The sequence below is a fragment of the Malurus melanocephalus genome, unplaced genomic scaffold, assembly GCF_030028575.1.
Source record: "Malurus melanocephalus ecotype Western Australia unplaced genomic scaffold, MMel_1.1 scaffold_380, whole genome shotgun sequence".
Lineage (NCBI taxonomy): Eukaryota > Metazoa > Chordata > Aves > Passeriformes > Maluridae > Malurus > Malurus melanocephalus.
The window spans coordinates 669109-690323 of NW_026623612.1; the positions used below are offsets into that span (position 1 = coordinate 669109).

Sequence of the window (21215 nt, forward strand, 5' to 3'; positions counted from 1 at the left end):
ACAGAATTTCTTCTGCTGAACATGCTCCAGTTTTCTATCAGGGTTGATAGAAAGTCATATTCTTGTAGAAAAACATTATCAATTCYGATTGCTAAAAGAAAAGTGTTATTTCTTGTGTCACAAAAGCTGGTCAGCTCCTCCAGAGAAGTCAACACCAAAACAACTCCCCTACACCCAATTCACATGCAGTAGTACTCACACCAGAAAAATGTCTCATGCTCATCTATTCACATGCATCTTGCAATTTCAGACCAGATGGTATGACTTATTCCRCCGTTATATAAATTTACCCCTCATTTTCACACCATATCACATTTCTAGTAACAACACTGTACATAACATCTGAAAGTGTGGCAGCCACTTCACAGTATTTTGCTTTCTCATGTAAGCTGAATTTCCCTCTCTAATACCTAATGCAGAGAAACTYGACCACCACTAATACTAGTTCTTAGAAGTAAATGGTGGTAGACTTTTTTCGAAAGAAGCACTGAGTGAATTCTTTGCAAGTCACTGGCTGGTACTTGGAATAGCTATCTACTTAAGAAGTCATTGCTTTCTCCTGTTACTGAAATAAGACCTTCCCCTTCTAAAATGGACTTCACACAAGGTCTACCATCTTCTCAATGTCATAGAACTATAGAGTAGTTTGGGTTGGAAGGGATCTTTAAAGGTTTTAGTCCAAAGGATTGATCATTTTAGGATTAGTCCAATGTCTAGTCATAGCAATTTATAGACAATTCAACTTYTGTGACCAGACTCTCCGGACTAGCAGAGAGAAGGAACTTACATATTTGAAATTATCTCTCCATTACCCCCTGTCCTCAGCTTGGATGACAACAAATACAGAGCTGAATGCTGTCAGCATAACACAAAYTGCAATTCACATGGCAGATCATGGCAGATCTTGGAGGGGGACAGAACTTGTGATGCTGATAGGACTGGAGCTGTCTTAATCAGAGAAACGAGGAACCCAAACGGCAGGGACACCATTAAGCTGATTAATAAATCTCAGGCAAAAGGGATGAAATAGCCTGCAACAAATTTCATTACAAGCAGAGCATTAAAATCCTTCCTTCCAACCAAAAGGGGAAATATTCATGGGAAATCCTTGGCCCCAGACACAGATTCCAACAGCATGTAGCAACCTGAACAACTGGGAGAGACTCAGTTGTGGGATAATTCATGTTTCCTTCAGCAATTATGAGCATAAGCCTGAAGAGAGGCTAAATAAAACTAAAGGCTCTGGATATTTATGCATCTAAGTTACTGAAACTTTTTTAGGTTGTCTAGGTTTACAAATATTTTTTTTCTTGTTACAGAAAGTATGGATGTCACAGATTGCTGTTTCTAAATCCAATTACACCACACGACATGAAACCAAGAAAAGCACTGGTTTCTGCTTCCTTGTTGAATCCTCTGAAATTTAATGTGCCAGTGGAAGATTATTGTGGTGATAGCATAGTTCTTTTTTTTCAGAACACCTTAGGTYTCCAAAGCTAACAGATTTCTGACTTGATTAGATAAAAGCGAGGAGCTTGGATCACACCATGTAGGAATAAATTGGAGGAGGGGAATCAGCCATACTACAAACATATCACTCCTAGATGCTGTTTTGCATCTAGGGAAGGCTTTTGCATCACCTAGGGAAGACTCGTGACATCCAGGGAAGCTTTAATAGAGCTTGTCATTTCCTTGAAAGCATGACAGGAAAAAACCTCCTATGTTGGTTAGGACAACTCATTCAGCAGAGAAGTTCAAAAGTCTTATTCCATCATTCAAACTGTATTAATAAATTTCTTTAAATTAAAATTGTGCAGCCATAGCTCCTGATAGCTACACATCTCYACCTACTAACGTTTAGAATCACAATTTGTTTTTTGCATTAAAGCTGAGCTTGTGTATATATGTATGCATGTATGAATACGTATGTATATATCTATGCACTTACCTGGTCCAGTGCTCTCCAGATACAGCCTAGGCCACTGTGATATACAAAATCCTGCTCCCCCCATGTCTATGATAGGCAAGTTTTTGTCACAGCTTCCTGAGAAAGAAACAGCCATCAGGCTCCATGTCAAGTGGTGAATGTGTAACACAGGAGAGCAGAACAAAGTGCAGACAGCAGATCTGCACCAGGGCACCACACAAGATGCAAACTCTTCACCATGACTTAGCCAATACAGCTGTGCTCCACCTTGCGAGACCCATGCTCAGCTGCACACTACATCACACCTAGGGCTCAYCAGAACCCTACCAAATCTTAAAACCAGTGCTGACAGGACAGAAAGGTATTTCAAGCCCAGAGGTGTCACACCTGACAGACTAAGCTCTATGGTTTGTGTGCTGGCAGAAGGGAGGGGGTAACAGTTATTACCAAAATAACCTTAACCTTGCCTGCTCACTTTAGCAGACAAGCAGYCATTCCTGGAGACCAGCATATCTCCTAGGAGGAATGCACGGGGGAAGGAAGTATTTACACCCAGGCTTGTCTTAATGGAGACAGAAGTGCAATAGGCTCCTCTGTGGTATCAAGAGAAAGACACCTCAAGAAGCAGTCAAGATAGAAATCAACTTCCCAATTCAAACTGCCTTTCAGAGAAGACCTCTTCTCTCCACCTTTCTCCTTATCTACATGGAGCCCCTGCTTCAATAGCCAAGCATGGGTTTTTGTCAGTGCCCCCACAATTCAGTAGTGGCTCTGTCACAGAACTGATCTCTCACATTAATCATCTGGCTTCTCTCTGCCAACGTACTTCCACCCTGAAAGAGCTTTCCATTCCACAAGTGAGAGCTTCATTGATCTAAAAAATAAAACAAGTGCTACTTTTGAGTCTTCCAGTTATGGACAATAGTTGGACCAATTGTCCAACTGCGTTGAATGGGATGTCTGAACGCAGCAGTGACAGGACTTTCATCCAATGTGGGATAATCAGCAGCCTTGCACAGCTATTAGGAATGGAAAGACTACTCTGAATTTAACCTGTGGAAAAAACAGATTTGAAAACAGTCATTATTACTGTGTCTTCAGGAATGTGAAAGCCTTTGGTGCAGCTCCCAACAACTCTAAGAAACTGGAACATTTAGTTTGTCCTTAGATGTGTGGCTTCCCTACAGCTSCTTTGTAAAACTATATATCCATTGCTTCAAAGCAGCTTTGCTGTCTGAAGCAGGGCAAGGTAGTTTTGAATGATATAACCCGGTCTATTAGAAAGGTGTAATTTTTTTTTTATTATTATTAATCATTCCTTTAACAGATTAGAAAACAAAAATGACATTTCAGCAACAATTCATCATAGTTTATACAGAAACCATTGATGCATGGTGTCACCTCATTGAAATCCACAGCCACCTTCCAGATGCAGAGTTTAAGAATTACAGCGCACACTAGACTAAATTCTTTCACAATGTAAGGCACAACTACATGATCACAAGTAGTAAACACAAACACTGAAAACAGAACTTAAGAGAATAAAACTTCAGTTCAAAAGAAATAAAGCCAGAACAGACTCATGCAAAAAAATCTATCTACACCTACCAAGATGGTATGATCCAGTTTAGAAGTACAGTACTCTGTAAGTAAAACTCTAACGTAAGTCTTTTATAATACATTACTTCTACATACCGAGTAAAAACTTATATTTTTTCCATTTATATTTTATACAATTATACAGAAATTAAGCTGTATGAACAATATTCACATCTGCAATAATAAACTGATCATTGAAAGTCAAAAAAGAGACAAGACCATGTAATTTGTGGCACGCATCTATTACAGAACACCATTCATCAAGTTCACATCTCGAGTACTGAAGGAAAAAACCATGACCAAATGTATGATGCATTTGGTGACTGAAACCATCTGTATCCAAATGACAAAGGTGCATACAAAATTGGTTTTACCCAGCTGACCATAATTATGAAAGCTTGTGGTTATGATTTATTTCCTGTCCAGCAGCTACAGTTTGCAAGGTTGAAACTACAGAATTTAAAAAAAATTAGAAGGATTTACATTAACTTGAAACAGTTGGATACTTTCAAATATATATTAAAAAAAAAGACAACTATTTTCCTTTTTGGTGATAAACTTTTTCAATTTTGGCATTCATTATAACTTTTACATAGCAGTGAGAAAGCCTTATTAAACTTACTAATGTTTGAATGTCACACTGAGAGGTAGTTTAAATTAAATCCTACATAATGACAAAAAATGGGGGGTATGGGGTGTGACTTTTTTTGTGATTTTTTTGCTTTTCTTACAAAAGTGGCTATTTCTATACAAGCAGCATTTGGGACATATTACTATAAAAATTTCTGTTATTTGCTAACCCAGCGAGACGTTCTTTCAAACATCTCTTTTGTGCCAGGAATGAAGCTCCAGCGTGATACAGTGGAGGACTTYGCCACAAAGCCAACAGCAGTAGCCTGGACCTGCCAGCACTGACCTGTTGACATAAAACAATGAACATCTTTTCCCAGCCCTCTTTACCCCAAAAAAAAGCAGGAAATACAGATGAATTTGGTTTTAGTGTTAAGGTTTGGTCACAGAGGRAGAGAAAATTGGAAAAAATGCCTACCAGGCTTCTGTTTTCATAGTAACATTGATCCAAAGGGGTAGCAGGGCTTCAGTTATCTTCAAATGCACAGATACTTCTCTATCCACTGCATAGTGAGTGCATAGTATGTGGAGACTACAGACAATAGTCAAGAGTTTATTACATGACTAGTACCTACACTCCTTATTATTGTGAACTGATGTGGTACCTAATGTTGTCTCTAAACATGCAAACCTTTTTGTTCAGTGTCCCTTTAAAAAGAAACAGAAAAAAATACCTCACTATGTTTCCATGGCAGGACTTATAGCTGTTTTTGAAAATTAAGCTTTTGTAATTTTTTTAAACTAATTATATCAATCAGTGTTTTTGGAAAGGCTGCAGTTGAACAATAATTTTAAACTTATTCTGGAAGGGATGCTGAGGTCAAAACTTCAAAACCAAGAAATRTACAACTAGTAATATCTTTGAAAATACATTTAATTAATTTTTTTTTCTCATTCTTTAATCTTAAAATTAAGTAGTACAAAGACGTGCGTGAGTTACATGGTTTTTGTTGTTACATGTGGTCTCAGATGATTGTGTTTTTGGTAAAAGGAATTGTGAGAGCAATTCTCCTTACATAGCAAGGGGCCAAATGTATACAGTGAAAAATTCAAGTGATGATAAACCTGCTGTCCAATGACTACCATTAAGACACACAGTGCAAATGATCCCATTCCATTTACTGTAGATTCTATTAGTCAGACAGAAAAAAGTGCACAGTGCAAATGACAGTGTTGTTTCCTAGTTCTCTGAGAATATGAGAGCAGAAGGGGTGGTWCCTGGAAGAGTAATTTATCAGATTCAACATGCTCAAACCATGACATCATTCTTCTTGGCACAGCTTATATTCTGTTTGAACCTCAGCTCCAGTATTTTTCTGTCCATCACTGAGTACTGGCCATRAATTTTTAAAGTTTTGCAACAAGCATTTGCTCCCGCTCCATGGTTAACTGACACTTAACAATCCAGAGAAGCACTTGAGTTTTCCCTTTATGAATGTCACTTCTCTTACATCTAGCATGAGAAGCTCAATTGTTCTGGCTCATGTAGTACGAACACAGAGAGGTTACTTCATGCTTCCACTCCCAAAACCCTTCTTGTTTCACTAATAAGAAAGCTTTTCCAGTGAGGATTCACAAATAATCCTAATTGTCCCAAAGCCAACAAAAGTAGTTACTTATTGTTCTTGTGTACCTAGTGCTCCACACCCCATGGCAACTTGGTTACTTGACACCTTCCAAAAACAGAGGCAAAAACCCCCATCGCACCCTACAGCTTTGGACTCTTGTGCCAAAGAATGAGGCCAGCTGAAAAATGAGATCACTCTAAATGTCTTGCCTCTGTTGGAAGCTGCAGCAGAAAATTCCTTATGTCTCTTCATTTCCAGACAGCAACTTTTCCTACTGTGATGCATTACTTTCATCTTCTTCATTCAACCTTTGCAGAAGGGGAAAGATTACTGCAGGGAGTACATGGGGAGGAGAAGTAAATAACAGTGAAGCACAGCTGGCTAAGATCAAAAGCCTGCCACTGACCTCTGCAATGCTACCTGTCTCCAGTATGATGTACTGCTGACACAAGGCCAGAGTGGAACAGTAGGACTTGGATTTGTGAGGCCAAACTGCAAGGAACTGCAAGTCTTTGACTGGGAAGAGAGGTGTTGTCTCCAGGAAGTTAAAAGAACATCTCCCTATCCTTAGTAAAACCATCCTTCACACATTTACAAAAGCTTCCATCTCTGCCCCACGTAGCAGCTGGTCTCTCATATTCTGCTCTTGCAGCAATTCTGAATTGGATGTAATGTCCTGCAGATGGGATGGTTTCAAGAACAAAGCCCACACTTCACTGTCCCATTCCTGATGCCATAGTAATAACTAGAAATCAAAGGCTGCTTGAGGATCCCACAAACCTACTGATTTGAATGCTACTTTTGCCATTATTTTCATCTCTTCCTCTATAATGGCCACTCCTCAGTGAATCAAAGAATCTGCCTCCTGCTAGAAGCTGTGAAAACACATCACTGTGCATCCTCTAGTTCCAAGACTCAGTCTCTTCTGCCATTTTATTCGTTTTCTCTCTGTTCCTGTGTCTGCAGTCTGAAAAATAAGTGCATTAAACTGTTTTGCCTGGAATCCTTTAATTTACGGTGGTAAGTCACCAGGCTTTTTACTAGGTTTTCCTGTTACTTAGATTTTAAAGTAGTGGAACAAAAAGSCCACATTCCTACTGAAACATGCCCATCAAAACAGTCAGACTCGGCGAGCATATTTGTAAATACAAAGCTTTTCACCTTCCATTTTCCCTTATTATGGGACATTTTATTGAGCTTGAACACAGCCTCCAACCTGGCAGTGAAGTTGAGCATTATAGAGTCAGCATACCACCAACTTGTCAACAAATACATGCCAACACTAAGAATTATAAGCACAAAAGAACAAGCATAAGACTCAGCAATGGAGTCATAAATTTACTCCAGTAGAAAGCTGTAGATATCAGGATCTATTGCWGCAGAATCAAAGCTCAAGTATGAAAGTTTCTACCCCACTGTTCTTCCAGACTTTTAACAATCCTTCTTTCTACAAATGTGTATTCAAAAAGTATTTCCATCCCCTCAAAAAGCTGGTTATATAAACTGGCCAGCAAAAAGCAGCTTTCAAAAATCAAGCTCATTTTGCCCCTAAAGCTGAACAGCTCCAGACCAAGGTGTGATCTGCAGTCAACCAACAGCACTGCTTCAGCAACCTGCTGAGAAAGGTGACTCAGCTTGTCTATACACAAAAGCATCCCAAAATGCTGAATTAAAAACAACCTTTCCAGAGCTTCTACCRCTACAGAGGTCTCTCCTGAGTTTTCACACATTCCCCGTCAAAAGCAAAATGCCTAAACACAGCTAAATCTTCTACGCATTTTCCTAACTCCCCTGAAAGATTTTCATCTTCCTCTGTCTCACGTGTTTTGATCTTATGCAGCTGTGGGAAGTTTCTCCCTTCCCTCTCAAAATCCCTCCTATTCTATGTAGTTGTCCTTCACCCTGAGMATAGCACAAGGCTCTGTGTTGCACAACAGGGCAGAACGCATCTAGGCTGGAGTGTGACTGTCACATCTCTACCTTTCCCACATTTCTAAAGTCAGACAAAGAAAGAYTCTAAAGCAATTTTTTTTTGTTTCTCTCAATAAATAAATAAATACAAAAAAATATCCCAGAGGCAGAGATTCTGTTCATATTTTCTATTCAAAAGATTTTTATGCCAAAAGTTACACTGATGAGGACAAACAGGAAGTCCAGAGGCTGTGTTCATACAGAATTGTTGCAGCAATTGTTTCTTTTTTTTTGAGCAAGCAACTCTCAAGTTCAAACCAGAAAAGCAGGTCAGTGTCTTATATGAACCACAGTTGTATCCCAAACCACTTTACAGTGACAAGAACAAATTATATCATTCAGCTGGCTTTTGTAAAATAACAATTGAATTTTAAGGAAACTCCTTGACACTGCAAATGTAGAATTAACAGGGTAAGTTAAGAGAGGATATGAAATATAAAGATGTGTATTTTGGAGTAGAGGGATTAAGTTTTTTCACTTGACAGTTAATCAGGACAAGACATTTTTCATAAAGGAGACACTTCTTTGTTCACATATAGATCTGTAACTAGATAAAAACAAACCAGTCTTCCTAATGATGACTAAGCTTCCATCATTACGACAGATTTTGATTCCTTGCCTCAGGAAAGAAGTAGAGGAATTCAGGACACAACCCTGTTTTCTCAAGAGCTGGCAAAATTGGTAAGATGCTGAAGCATTTGGGGTGCGGAGAATTTATTAGGATATTTAAGACAAAAAATTCCTAAATACTGGAAGGCATAAYCCCTGTTTAGAAGAAATAATCTTAAGGGTTTTGAAATACCTGATACAAAGGAAAGAAAGTTAGGCAGGGAAAAACAAGAGGCGCAAACAAAAATCAAGAAAGAAGTTTGGAGCCTACATGAACTGTACAAGAAACTTCTGTTCCCAATACAGAAAATATTAATAAATATTTAAAGTCATATATATTGGCCTCTTAGAGCTGTTTGGCTTATAACTAAGCCAGTAGCAGGTGATTTGCACCACCATTCTAAGCAGACTAAATCACATAACTGACATAACACTTCAAAGTCCCTGGTAAKGGGGTCAGATGGAGTAATGGAAAAGTGAGATTTGTTAGGTGTAGCAGGAGTTCAGCTTCTTCCACCAAAAGCTGAGGGAAGGGAGAAAAGGAAAGGYCAGATAAACTATAGCTATCTCAAAAAAACACTTTTTCTTAGTTGGATACCTGGCTTGGACGGTCTGGAAGTTCCTTTAGAACAGCAGTGCTTCCAGAGTATGGGCAGGGGCAAAGATGTCTACAGGCTACTACCAGTATTGTTAGTTTGGTTTTTAAACCCACGTATAAGGGACTCTTGAATATTAAAATACATCAGCCAAATAAGTAAAAGTGAAATCCATCACTATGGGATGAAACGTTTTATCATATAATATTCTTCCAATGCCAGATAAACTTTGTCTCATCATTTGCTCACACTTACACTGGCATTCAGACAGATACACTCACACACCAACTAAGCAATACAGTATGTGTAAAGATGTTCCAGCACCCAAGTGCTGTATTTGGATAAGGACTTGGGTGCTGATACTATCAGTGGGCAAATAAAACTGCATTGAATTGAGTCCAGCCATCACTCTCACAGGAGAGTTCAAACTTTAGAGAGAAAAATGCAAGAACCAGGGAGATAGAAAATAAAACAAAATCACAGGAGTTGTAAAGAACATCAGATACGCAATCAAATGCAACARTTAGTTAATGTTTTTACAGCAACATTTGATACATAAAGTCCTCACAAGTTTCTGCATCTTCTTTTTTCTTTGAAGGAAACAAGAATAAACTTCAATATCACATAAATGCTGTTTCTCTTGAACAAAAAAATAAAAGATAAAAAAATACATTGTTACTCCTTTGTTTAAACTTTATTTACAAATAACTGGGTATTTCTTATCTAGACATAAAAGCTCTTTCCRTGATTAATGTCAGTAAGCTATGAATGATCTGAGCCCATGTCTCACAAAAAAATACAATAGTTTTGCTTGGTATCAATAAACATTTTAAAATATACTAGATTTTGCCAAGTGCTACAATCATTGTCCRAACCGAATAGTAGTCTAAGTGCTGAATGAAGTGCATGAACAGAAATAGTACATTTTAGTGTAACATTTCTTTGTCACTCACGATAGCCAGTTATCCTTGCAAGTCATTAAAGCAAGTATCACAGACTCGGACAGGCTTCTTGGAAGAAGGAGTTAAGGCATTCTTTGCTGAGCACTCGGCACAAAAGATATTTCCACACTGTCTACAGTGATGCTGCAAAAAAGAAACATACAAGCTGAACATAAATGGCAGAGCAATCATTAATAGAGATCACTACCATGTCAACTCTCGTTTCAAAAACTAGTTCTAATTTGTAAGTAGCAGTTACGCAGCACAGAGAAGGTTACGTGAGTTAATCCTTTCTAAAGGGTGTATGACTAAAATATTCAGATGTGCTTCACTGAGTCAAGAGAATATACAGATACAGAAATTAAATGGTGAAGTCTATCGTCCTCTTGAATTTGTTTTCTTCAACTTGTTCTGGTCATGTGAAATACATTCTCRTCTGTAACTACCTGCTTTTACACTGAAAAGTATCCTTGAATCAAAGGATCTGTCAGCCTTTGCACGAAGCCTACCCAAAGAACGTCACCGAAATAGTGCAGGCCAGGGGGAGTCACGTAAGACCAAGTCAGAAAAAATGAACCTCACAAATATCCCTCATCTRCTGCACTGGCAAGTCACCTGTTGGAGGGGTGGTCATCTCCAGATGAAGGGCAGACCCTGCCAATTGATGCCAACACCTTAGCTGACCACAGAGGTTTTTGTAAGCACAGTCTGACTATAGACCAAAAACACATCCAGTTTTTTCTTCTGTTCCATGTCTAGCTAGTGTTTAGAAAAGTGTAGTCACAAAGCACCAGGTCATGGTGATGCCTCATATTTTCACACATACCTAATTTACTTTACTTTTATACCCATAAATCTAGTTCAGACTGGTTATAAATCTATTGTCTGTAAATACACTTACCACAGTGTAATTTTGCCTGCTTGCCGAGGGGATTGAAGCRTTGTAACACTATTTATAAACTGATGCTTTCAAAATGGAAAAAGAATCACAAATAAAGTAAGTTCCACAGTCCTTTTTAATATGTTAAGGCACTGCAAACAATAAGTGGATTTTAAGATGTCTTGAGAATGACAGCACTATTCAGGCCATTTTCTGAAATTTGTATCCCATCTAAAAGTTTGAAAATAACAAAAATAGAAAATCCCACAGTAAAATACACCTACCCTTCTTACTGTCACTGAAAAGCCTTTTCCACAGGCCATACAATTCTGTACCTCATTGTCTTCGGCCCACTTCCTGTTGAGAGCTTGGGTGTGTTTGATCTATACAGAAGATGTAAAAAAAGCATCAGGCTTTTTTTAAAATGCATGTCTAATATTCCCTATTTCCAGAGCACACACTATTCATTGTAGAATAAAAGCACCAATTCTGTCATGATACTCAGGGCTTGTATTTGCTCAGAGAGGAAACGTTCCAAGTTTCAAAACTATAAGCAGATTTAATAACACAGACAGAAGTATGGTCCTCACAAACCAAAAACATAACATGTTAAKTCACACTAGAAAGGCAACCCACCACCAATCTCACACAAATCTGAAATTYTCCTAAGGTTCCAAACAGAGAATCAACTGGTTTAAGAGCTTCAAATCAAATTATACCTGTAATGACTGGTTTTCTCGGCCAAGTTCCTGCATTGCAGCAGTTGTATTGTCCAGCTTTTTCTTCATTTCTACAAGTTTGGCTTGCAGCTTTTCAATTTCTCCCTCACTTTTTATACACCTGAGGTAAAATAATAAACAATCATCTCAAAACATTTAACACAATGTACACTGTGTCTCCTTTGGGCCGGTTGTCAGTCTATGAAGTTACCTCCATAAAATCCAGCCAAAAAAATTCTTGCTCTGAAAAGTTCTTGGATGCCTTGACTAGGAAAACATTCTATTTTAAAAGATTACATTAACATTGCTCCTAGGTATCAGCTTATCAATACCTGGAGTTACTCCCCAAACCAGGGACAGTGCTGAATGCAGTCCCTCTATAGCAAGCACTGAAAAATATCCCTGTGCAATAGGACACTCATAAACCACTGCTGCAGATCAGGCCAGACAACAGAGCAGAAAATAAACCTTTTTCTTCTAGCAAGGCCACATCCCATCAGCTGAAACTCAGTTAACTGGTGAAAGCCAAATTTCAAAAGGWATTTTTCTGGCAAGCTGTAAACGGTTACTGGATGAGCTCAACACAGTACAGCAAGGAATTGCCAAAGAAAGAAGATCTCACTAGAATCGATCTCATCCTTTCCCAAGGTCTACTGCTCAAAAATCAMATCACCAAGCTTGACAGTACTGATAAAAGTCAGGAAATAAGGACAAAGAAAGCTTTCTGTCTCACAGGTGTTTTTCCTACCCTGGAAATAACTGCATTCAGGTAACTTTTGCTGCCTTGCAAGGTCTCCTGCTGCCTGAAGGAAAAACACTTTGCTTTCCTAAGATTTAAATACAGTGTACAGACTACAGCAGGAGTGGAGAWAATAAGACTGCAGGTTTTTAGGAGGAAGAAAATGCCTCCTTTGTGAACTTCAGTCTACTTGATCGAATTACATGTTCAGTCTCCTAATACTGAGTAGGGGGCATACTTAGGAGTTCCTACACAAATTCTGTTACTTAAGGGATCTCTTCCAGGCTTCTGGACGACTAGTGCATCTATTGTAACTGAATCCAGGCATGGGAGCCTCAGAGTGATGGAGAATGATAGTTAGCTCAGGTAAGAGMAGTTTTCTCTGCCAGGCCTCACAAGATTCACACAACAGATGAGAAGCCACAGYACATATACCTGAAATCTCAGAGGAGCCCAGCAGATTTAGAAGACTTTTACAGATGAACATAAACCTTTGAGCAGGAGCACAAGCACAGAGCTGTGGCTCTGGTGATAAGTAAGACCCTGAGAAGCCTGCCTTATTTTCTACAGAACAATCAAAAAGAGCACAGTTGGTTCCCAAAACCCCTTGCTGTGCTTTGGCAGGGATGACAGAGGGCTGCACTCTGGAAACTGCACCCACAGCCCAGGCACTAAGAACAAATATGGATTTAAATAAAAAAATGAATAGAGAATCCCGAATCAGCTCAAACAAGTTTTCAGTGTGAGGGAAAACATTTCTCAAACTACACTTCCACAYCGTCATGACCATAGCTTACCTCTCCAGCAATGCTCTTCTCTCATCCTGATTATTCTGGACTGTTGCTTCCAAGACAGCATTGTCCCCACGTAAATCATCTGTCTGTTTCTCCAGCTCGCTCACTCGCCTTTGACTGCTTTGCCACTCTTTCTTCATGGTAGCCAGGTTTTCATTCAGGGCTGTRACCTGCATGCTGAGCTTGGTCTCCTTTTCCTCATGTTTCCGTTTTTCTTCTTCTTTGTCTTTTTTCTCAGTTTGCTATGAAAACAATGAAAAAATTAAAAACAAGCTTCCAAGCATTCTTTCCCTATTTCCTACATTTAATTGAGGCAAAGAATCTTGCTGTAATAGAATCACTACTTTTAATCAACAAACTCTATAAGATGAAGCTGTCACCTCACTGAATTTTCCTATATCATTAAATGCCTCAAAGATTTTTGAACTTGTCATTTAAAAACTCATATAAAGTGAAACTAAAGTTAACCTATTGCTTCTTTTCTGTCCCTGGAAGAATGCAATGACATGTTTACAAAACTGCAGTCCCATACTCTCTAACATACTAACCAGTTTGGCTTCAATTTCAGCACGTTCTTTCTTCAGSTCCTCTTCTCTCTTTTTCAGTTGATCTTTGACAGCTTGATGTTTCTGTTTCTCCTGCTCCAGAGTTGAATTCATATTATCTATTTTGCCCTGCAGTTCTAATTTCTGTTGAATCAATAGCTGGTTTGCATCCTTGAGATTTGTCACCTCCTGTTATGATATCAGAGTTCAAAGTTAAAGTAGCGGCACTGAAAGTGTAAATGGATTTAAACTCAAAACAACTGCAATCCTCTCCTAGGAGAGGACAGCAATAATTTTTAGTCTTATCACTGGAAGAAAGGATGATTTTACAGTGCAAAGCATCAGTGATTTTCATGATCAAAGATTTAAAACTTACATTATGATCAACATTCAATTTTTAGAATAACTTTAATGCATTTTTCTGTTAAAGTAGAGAGGAAGATCTGTTAGATTGTTTTCTACAGTTACTTGGAAAGATACATCCATTGTCATTTTCTCGGTAGTGTTCTAAAATTTACTTCACATTGATTCTCTGATTGGGACAGAGGTTAAAAACATCGTAATGGCAATGTAAAAGCAAATGCTGATAGAAGAAAATTAGTTTCTATTAGTCTTTAATGCATAAGAAATTATCTGTTTTAAGCAAGCAGGATTATATAAATAATGGCTTTACTTGCTCTTCTGTAAGTGAACTCAAAAAATCCTGAAGTAGAATAGTGAGTTTCATTTATAGAAATTGTTTTCCTTAAAAGTACACAGCCAAGCATTTAGGTACTAACAGACTAACAGGGGTGGACCATTTTCCATAAATCAAAATGGAAACAGAATATAAGTCTTTAGGAGACTTTCAGTCTGATTGCTTGTAGGGAGATCAAAAAATGACTGTTAAACTGACATGGATGTGCACACCTTTTACATCTTTGTCAATTCCATACTTTAGARTAGTGATTTTGGGAACAACAAGAATCAGTATACTTTTCTCCAGTATACTTTCCCCAAGCASAGATTGCTTGAGAGAAACAAAGTACAGATTTATACCTCAAAATTACAGGCCATTTTATAAGCACTGGACAACAAAAGAATATCTGAAGTTCATTAAGTTATCATGTTATTTTCTTTTTATTAGTGTATAGGGAATTGTACCTATATTTATACTTGTGCAAAAATTTAAACTAATTGTGCTTAACAGATACAAATATAACTACTAATAGTAGATTATGGAAAATATAAACTACAGGCTGTTAGGAATGGTTGTTTTACATACAGAATACATAGAGTGTGGCAAGAAACAGTTTTACTGAAGACAAAAAATTATTTAATTAAAGTCTCTCAACTTTTACCATTCAGAAGGCTCACTTGATTGTTATGATTTTGGAAGAGGGCTTGTCTTTTATGAGGCTCCTGATATTCTTTCTTCCACAACCGTGACTTTTTAAGACATTTTAAGAAACAGAACTAATGGAGTGTCAACCATGCATCCTTGAGAAGCACTATATGTTCCTAGAATATCTGAAAAATTTCACCACCACCAAAAGCTGTCTTTTGGACAGCTTTTAATTTCAGAATAGTCAAGCAAGAATATGCAGAGTCAATTTACAGCAGAACTGAAGAAAATCCAGGACATACAACCCATCCTGAAGCTAAGACAAGTTATGCAGCCCAACTGGCTCCCTAGGCCCTGGTACTCAAGGATCATCACCAATCAAGATATCACTGTTGAGCAATAAAATCTGGGCTTTGGTTCCTTTACCTGTAATACCAATACTTACAGTAACCATTTTTGCAAAGCCATTTCAGATAACATCTACTGAGTAGGCACATATTTCTCAGAAGATAACCAAACACATGAAGAAGATTCAGTTTATCTCAATGTACCTTTTCAAATTCTTGCTTGCAGGCTCTAAGCTCTTCACCCAGCTTAGCACTTTGTTTTTCAAGTCTCCTCCTTACTTCCTGGAGTTCTGCCATTTTATGTTTTTCATTAGCCAAGTCTTTTTCTTTCAAAATCTTGAAGAGAAATGAAAGTGCTAGAAAAGCTACTTCTTTYAAGTTCATGATATAAAAAATCCCAACCAATCAAAAAACATCCAGGGCCCAAAAACTACTTGGTGGCTTTGTAACTGGCCATGTATCTATCCACAGTTTGTAATGCAAACAACAACATGATTGCAGTTTTAGTTTTAAAACTAATGCTTTCCCACCTGTCTAGCCACAAACCTGTCTAGAATAAATTAACAGTGTATTTTGTACCAAATTCACTACAACTGTCTCTTTAAAAGTCTTTTTACCAGAGGTTCAGTAAACCTGTCACTGCTATGCACTGCAACAGGATTATGCTCTCAAATTAGAGAYATAATAGAAAATAATAAAGGATGCCCGCATGGGGTGGATGTAACTATGTGGGGATTTCTAAAGGTAGAGACATTTACCCTGTCATTCTGAAGATCTTGTAGCATTTTGGTCTTCTCACCCAGCTGCTGCTCTTTCTTTGATGCATCCTGCTCCAGTGCAGACTTAGCTTTCTTCAGTTCCTGAATCTGTTGATTATTGCTAGCAATTTGATTTCTGCTGGAAACTAATTCTTCTTGAGCTAGAGCAAGTTTTTCTTCTGTGGACTAATTATAAAGAGAGTTCTGCAAGTTATCTGCCTGAATAAAAGTTTCAGATACTTAACAGTCACTTAAGCATTTTTTAAACAGAAAAATTGCTACCCAGAYTGCAACATTTAGTTTCAAATGTTAACAGAGCACATTTACAGAAACTTCTAGTTTACAAGGCTTTCCTAAGTAAAAAGAAACTGTGCCAGCATCATTTCCAGGAACAAAACCTTACTGTATATATTCCAGCTTGCATCCTGACACAGACAAAAGGTGAAAACATGCAGAAGGGCAGAGAACAAAAAGTAACTGACAAAAAGAGAATGAACTTGAATTTGCTCACACGAATTTATTTTATTATCTAGGCAAATCAACTGTTCCATAACTCTAGACAGCTGTCCCTTAAGAAGCAGTGAAGCGATACTTTCCAAATTTCAAAAATCTTTCAATGCTATTTTTTATCAATGACTTAATAAATTTAGTGCAAGGACAACTGTAGATTTYTTTTTTAAATTCTGAAGTGAAATGTATAAGATAAAAATGCTAGTATCAGGACAAAATGTTTCACAGTTCTGCTGCGTAGGTATTTTAAACAGTAAGTTTAAACTTCTATTCAAATTCTATAGATGATATGCATTTGCCTCTAACTCTCATTAGCTAGAAAGAGAACTTTGATTCTCTGAAACTTCGTATCTGAGAACTTTGTATCTCTCTGAAACAGGTCACAAAATCTGAAGAAATGATCCAAACCTTGAACCCAAAACCAAAGCTCCTTCTCTTTGCCCATAGCAAAGTCAAACTTGGGGGCTCTTTTTGAGTTGATATTCTGGAAGTTGTTCTTCTAAAACTTCTAACTTAGATAAAGGCTAGTTCCACTTGGAACCAACAAGAAAAAAACCAAACAAACTCATCCTCCACTTCTCTAAAATATTGGTATTTSATGGAAATTTTTGATGCTACGACACAGAATGTGAGCTGAGATTTATTATCAGTAATAAGTTTATTGCCTTCAGTGAAGCAGTAAAGATTTAAATTACTTCAAGACAAACTCAATTATTTTTCAAGCTCTTGCTTAAATATTAATAAAACSTCTTATTGAAGGTTAGTGGTTTTAAAATTAAATATAAGCAGAATTTTTACTTCATTCAATTAGGTATGTTCTTTAGCCACTCCCATGTTAATTTAAAAGCTAATTCATTTCTGATGCTTCATGACCTTCCTTTGTAATATCTAAAGTATTTTGCTTGTAGAGTCAAACTTAATTTGAAAGAGTAGTGATGGAACACTGCTGATTCAACAGCATTTTCAACAATCCTCATGACTCTTAAAAAGCTCACATTGGCTTTTAAAATTAATTTTCAGACAAATTACTATGTTTGTTTTCTGAGATATTAGAGTTTACTACTTAACACTTTGAAAGGTGTTGATTCAGAATTTTTTGGAAGTAAAATAGGAGGTGCTTTTGCAGTTTCAACCTTCCAGCAGGGTGGGTATTTCAGAAAGTAAAATTATCCCCCTCTGCTCCACTATGTGCAGTGGAATACCATATTTTCCTAACACTGCGGAAGGACAGGAAGGCTAGCATCATCATATAATATCTTGACAGGAAAACCCAACTCTGCAGACTCTGCAGTTTTAGAAAGAAAYGTAATAAAGTCACAGCTTTTATTCACGTTTGTTTCCAGTAGAAGAAATGTGGTTCCATCAAATTTGCTAGCACCAGATGATGAAATTTGATGAAGTAAACAGTGACACCCACTCACAGTAGGTACTTCTCTCTCAACCCACCCCTCAAAGTGTCTACAGTGAACAGATTATCTCACTGGGTCTAYACCAAGTCTGAGACAAGGAAGAGGTACAGAACAAAAGAGGTCAATCAGTACTTACTTTTGTACATAAAGAGAAATTCTAGATTGACTGGTACAGAGTTTAAATAAATAAAAGTATTAGAAGATTATAGTTTGGTTCACTACAGCCTGAGTTGTGCAAATCATAGTGCCAACATCACAAGTCTTAGCAGGGTATGATCCAGATTCATTCCACCTACATGAAGTGCACAAACAAGCATTTGATTCTGTGTGCTCCCTGATCCTAGTCCACAAGGATCAACATTAAATTATTCACAGATGCCAACCTGATCTCTCTTCGCTCCCTAAGAAAAAGAGGAAGACTGACTTACAGAACTAAGGCTCCTGACTTACAGAACTGAGGTCTGGCAAACATGAATTTTGCTCCAAACAGTCACTGAATATAATGCCATTGCTATCACTGACAGCAATGCCAATATTGGGGACAAAGAAACATTCTTTTGAAAACACAGAATAAACCAGGACTGACTAGAAAAAGCACAAATGCCAAGTCTCAAGAATACTTGGCACAGTTCAGGAGATCGGATTCACAGGAAGTATCCTCRCACTAAGTCAAAATCAAGGCAAAAAACCCAGTTTGTACATTTTTATGAACTCTTCTATATAAAAAATGCCTATTTCATGAAAAGGAATTGTGTGAATATACACACACAGAAATGTTTGTATAAATATGTGTGTGTATATACAAAAATTATTTAGTGGCAGTCTTTTTTAATTATAGACAACCTTTTTAATCAAAAACTACAGCTTTAACAAGCACTCAAATCCTACCCAATTTCTTTTTCCAGTCACAAAGACAAAAATGTATGTGAAGTCACTGTTAGAGACATTTTCAAATCAAAGTAAAATTGCAGCAAATAGTACCCATAAAATTATAACTACATTCCCGATGTATAATGYATAACTACATTATAACTACCGAGTCTATTACTTGTGCTTTGTCTGCAGGGTTTAGAGCTTCGAAGTTTGCACCCGGCCTCAGGTACCTCGTTCGGGTGCTCTGCTGTGGAACCAGAAGCTCGGGCTCACCGGTGCCGGTGGCACTGCGGAGTGCAGCGCCCGCTCTGCAGCTCCGGCCCGGGCAGCGTTGGATCTCCAACGGCAATCCACGAAGCATCCGCTTTCCTTTCCGACGCCCCCTCCGCCTCCCAGCCAGAGAGGAACCATCGCTCCCAGCGGTGATATTCCCGACAGATGCCAGCAGATGGTGCTCTGCGTACGGCCCAACTGCTGCTATGCCCTCCCCGGAGGCAGACCACCCTACACGTGTCACCCACAGAGTCTTTTATGATCCACCCCGACGCCTGGAACCTTAGCACCGCCAACAGCATGGTGCTACACCATGTGAGAATACTTAAGTTTTCTCTTTTAAATCTAGTATTGCTACGATGTCACGATATGGCCTGGCCATGCCTGTTCTGGACAATGCCGGGCTTCTGACAATGCTGACTCAACACAGCTGTGCAGGGAGTTTGTATCTGCTAAAAATCCAGCACAGAAAGACACCCAAGCTGACTCTACATACACACAAGTTTTAAAAACTTCTATGACTGCCTGTGAAGAAGATTAAAGCCAATCTAAAGTTCAGTATGCCCATTAGCCCAACTTTAAYTGAAACATACCACAGCTTTGGATCAAATGAGCTATTTTTAGAAAGTAACTTGCCTAAGGCAAAACATGCAGACAACAGATTTTGAATAGGCTGTGAAATTCTACTATAAAGTTCTACTGACTTGACTGGCATTTTGATATTCAGCTCTCAAGACCAACACTGTCACTCTGAGGCTGTCAGAGTGTGCTTTTTTCTTTTGTGGTCTTATAAGACAAGTTATCATTGCTTCTTTAGTTTAATATTAAAATGAGGTAGCCCAGCCATGATTAGAGATCAGCTCCCCATCTCTTCCCTCTTCTATATCTTCCAGTAAAAAAAAAAAAAAGTGTCAATCAGACCTCACTAATCCTAGTTCATATGTTTTTTTACAAATGTTTAAATCAMGCAGCCTCCAAATTAGCACACCACTTCAGTACTTAGGACTCCAATCTTCTTCAGGCCCTCTARGCTCCACAGAAACTTACATTATAGATTAAGTTACCTGACTAATCATCTTAAAAATCTTTAACATCACCTTATTTTACCTTTTTGCATAGTTCTCTCTCTCTTCTCCTATCCCAATTGAGTCTAAATACATGTGAGATGTCTACTGTCCTATTTTATACTTACCAGAACTAGAGATCATCAAACTGCTTTAATAACAATACTTATTCAGAGCTCTTTTGATAGCTGTTTGTTAACAAGTGATACTTTAATGAAAACTAAACCTAAAACACCCCAAAGTTATTGAGTATATCCAGTGCTTCTACAGGCCACTGTATCACCAAATGGTGATTTAAATGCATTACTGGAAATAAACTCACAGATATATATGTGCAATAGTAACAAACGGAMAGAAAGAATGTGCTTAAACCAGCACTGCTTGTTAATCATGCAGGCACTCTTCACGATTTAATGTAGCAATTTAACCATGCTGCACTGGAAATAAAGCTTTAATAACCTGCTGAGCAACATGGCAGGCAATCTAATACTACAGAGGAACAGTAAGTCTAATAACACTGCAGTGACCTATAACTAAAATAGGTATTTCTCTTATTCTTAAAATAACCTGAGCCTGGAGTTTGGCTAGGGTTCCAAAGCTCACATGAGCCTGTGCGAAAYAGCCACAAGACCTTTAAGGGTTTCAATGGTGGGAGCTGAAAGCCCCACCTTTGGGGGAAAGGGAATGATAAAACCAAAGCAAGGAAAAATGAAATCTAAGCAGTCACCACAAACTCACTTTATATACAACAGAGCAAACAGAAGCTGGCACCTAAAGCACATCAGATGATCTGTCTTCCCAAAGCATCTATGTCTCTCATAGACTTCAAAAGAGCACAGAACAACAGCGCTGGACGTGGACAAACCTGCAGTGGGATTCATCTGGAGTGAAAAGTGCCTAAGCTACAAATCTTGCCAGCAGACAGCCAGTCTCTGGGGCACAATATATCCTGGGACTAACTGAAGCATTGACTTAGTACTGACACGAAGTAGAGGGCAAGAAAAAAAGGCCAAAAAACACCTTTGCTGACTTGCTCAACTCTTTGCAATACCTCTCTGAAGGCCCTGCACACTAATACAAAACCAGGTAACTTCAGTTTAGGAATAGCAAAAACTTCAAGGACTAAATTCTGGTACTTT

General features: G+C 38.1%; 1 protein-coding gene across 1 annotated transcript in view; it reads right to left on the bottom strand.

Annotated features, from left to right (window-relative positions):
- Positions 1-9545: 9545 nt before the first annotated feature.
- Positions 9546-21215, bottom strand: part of LOC130581040 (early endosome antigen 1-like) — a 41506-nt gene continuing 29836 nt past the window's right edge. Inside the window, exons 21-27 of the mRNA XM_057378919.1 lie at positions 15948-16133; positions 15394-15525; positions 13522-13707; positions 12977-13215; positions 11441-11561; positions 11006-11104; positions 9546-9985 (exon numbers count right to left, since the gene is read on the bottom strand). Of these exons, the coding sequence (XP_057234902.1) occupies positions 9863-9985; positions 11006-11104; positions 11441-11561; positions 12977-13215; positions 13522-13707; positions 15394-15525; positions 15948-16133 (1086 nt within the window). The 3' untranslated portion in view covers positions 9546-9862. The remainder of the gene's footprint in view (positions 9986-11005; positions 11105-11440; positions 11562-12976; positions 13216-13521; positions 13708-15393; positions 15526-15947; positions 16134-21215) is intronic.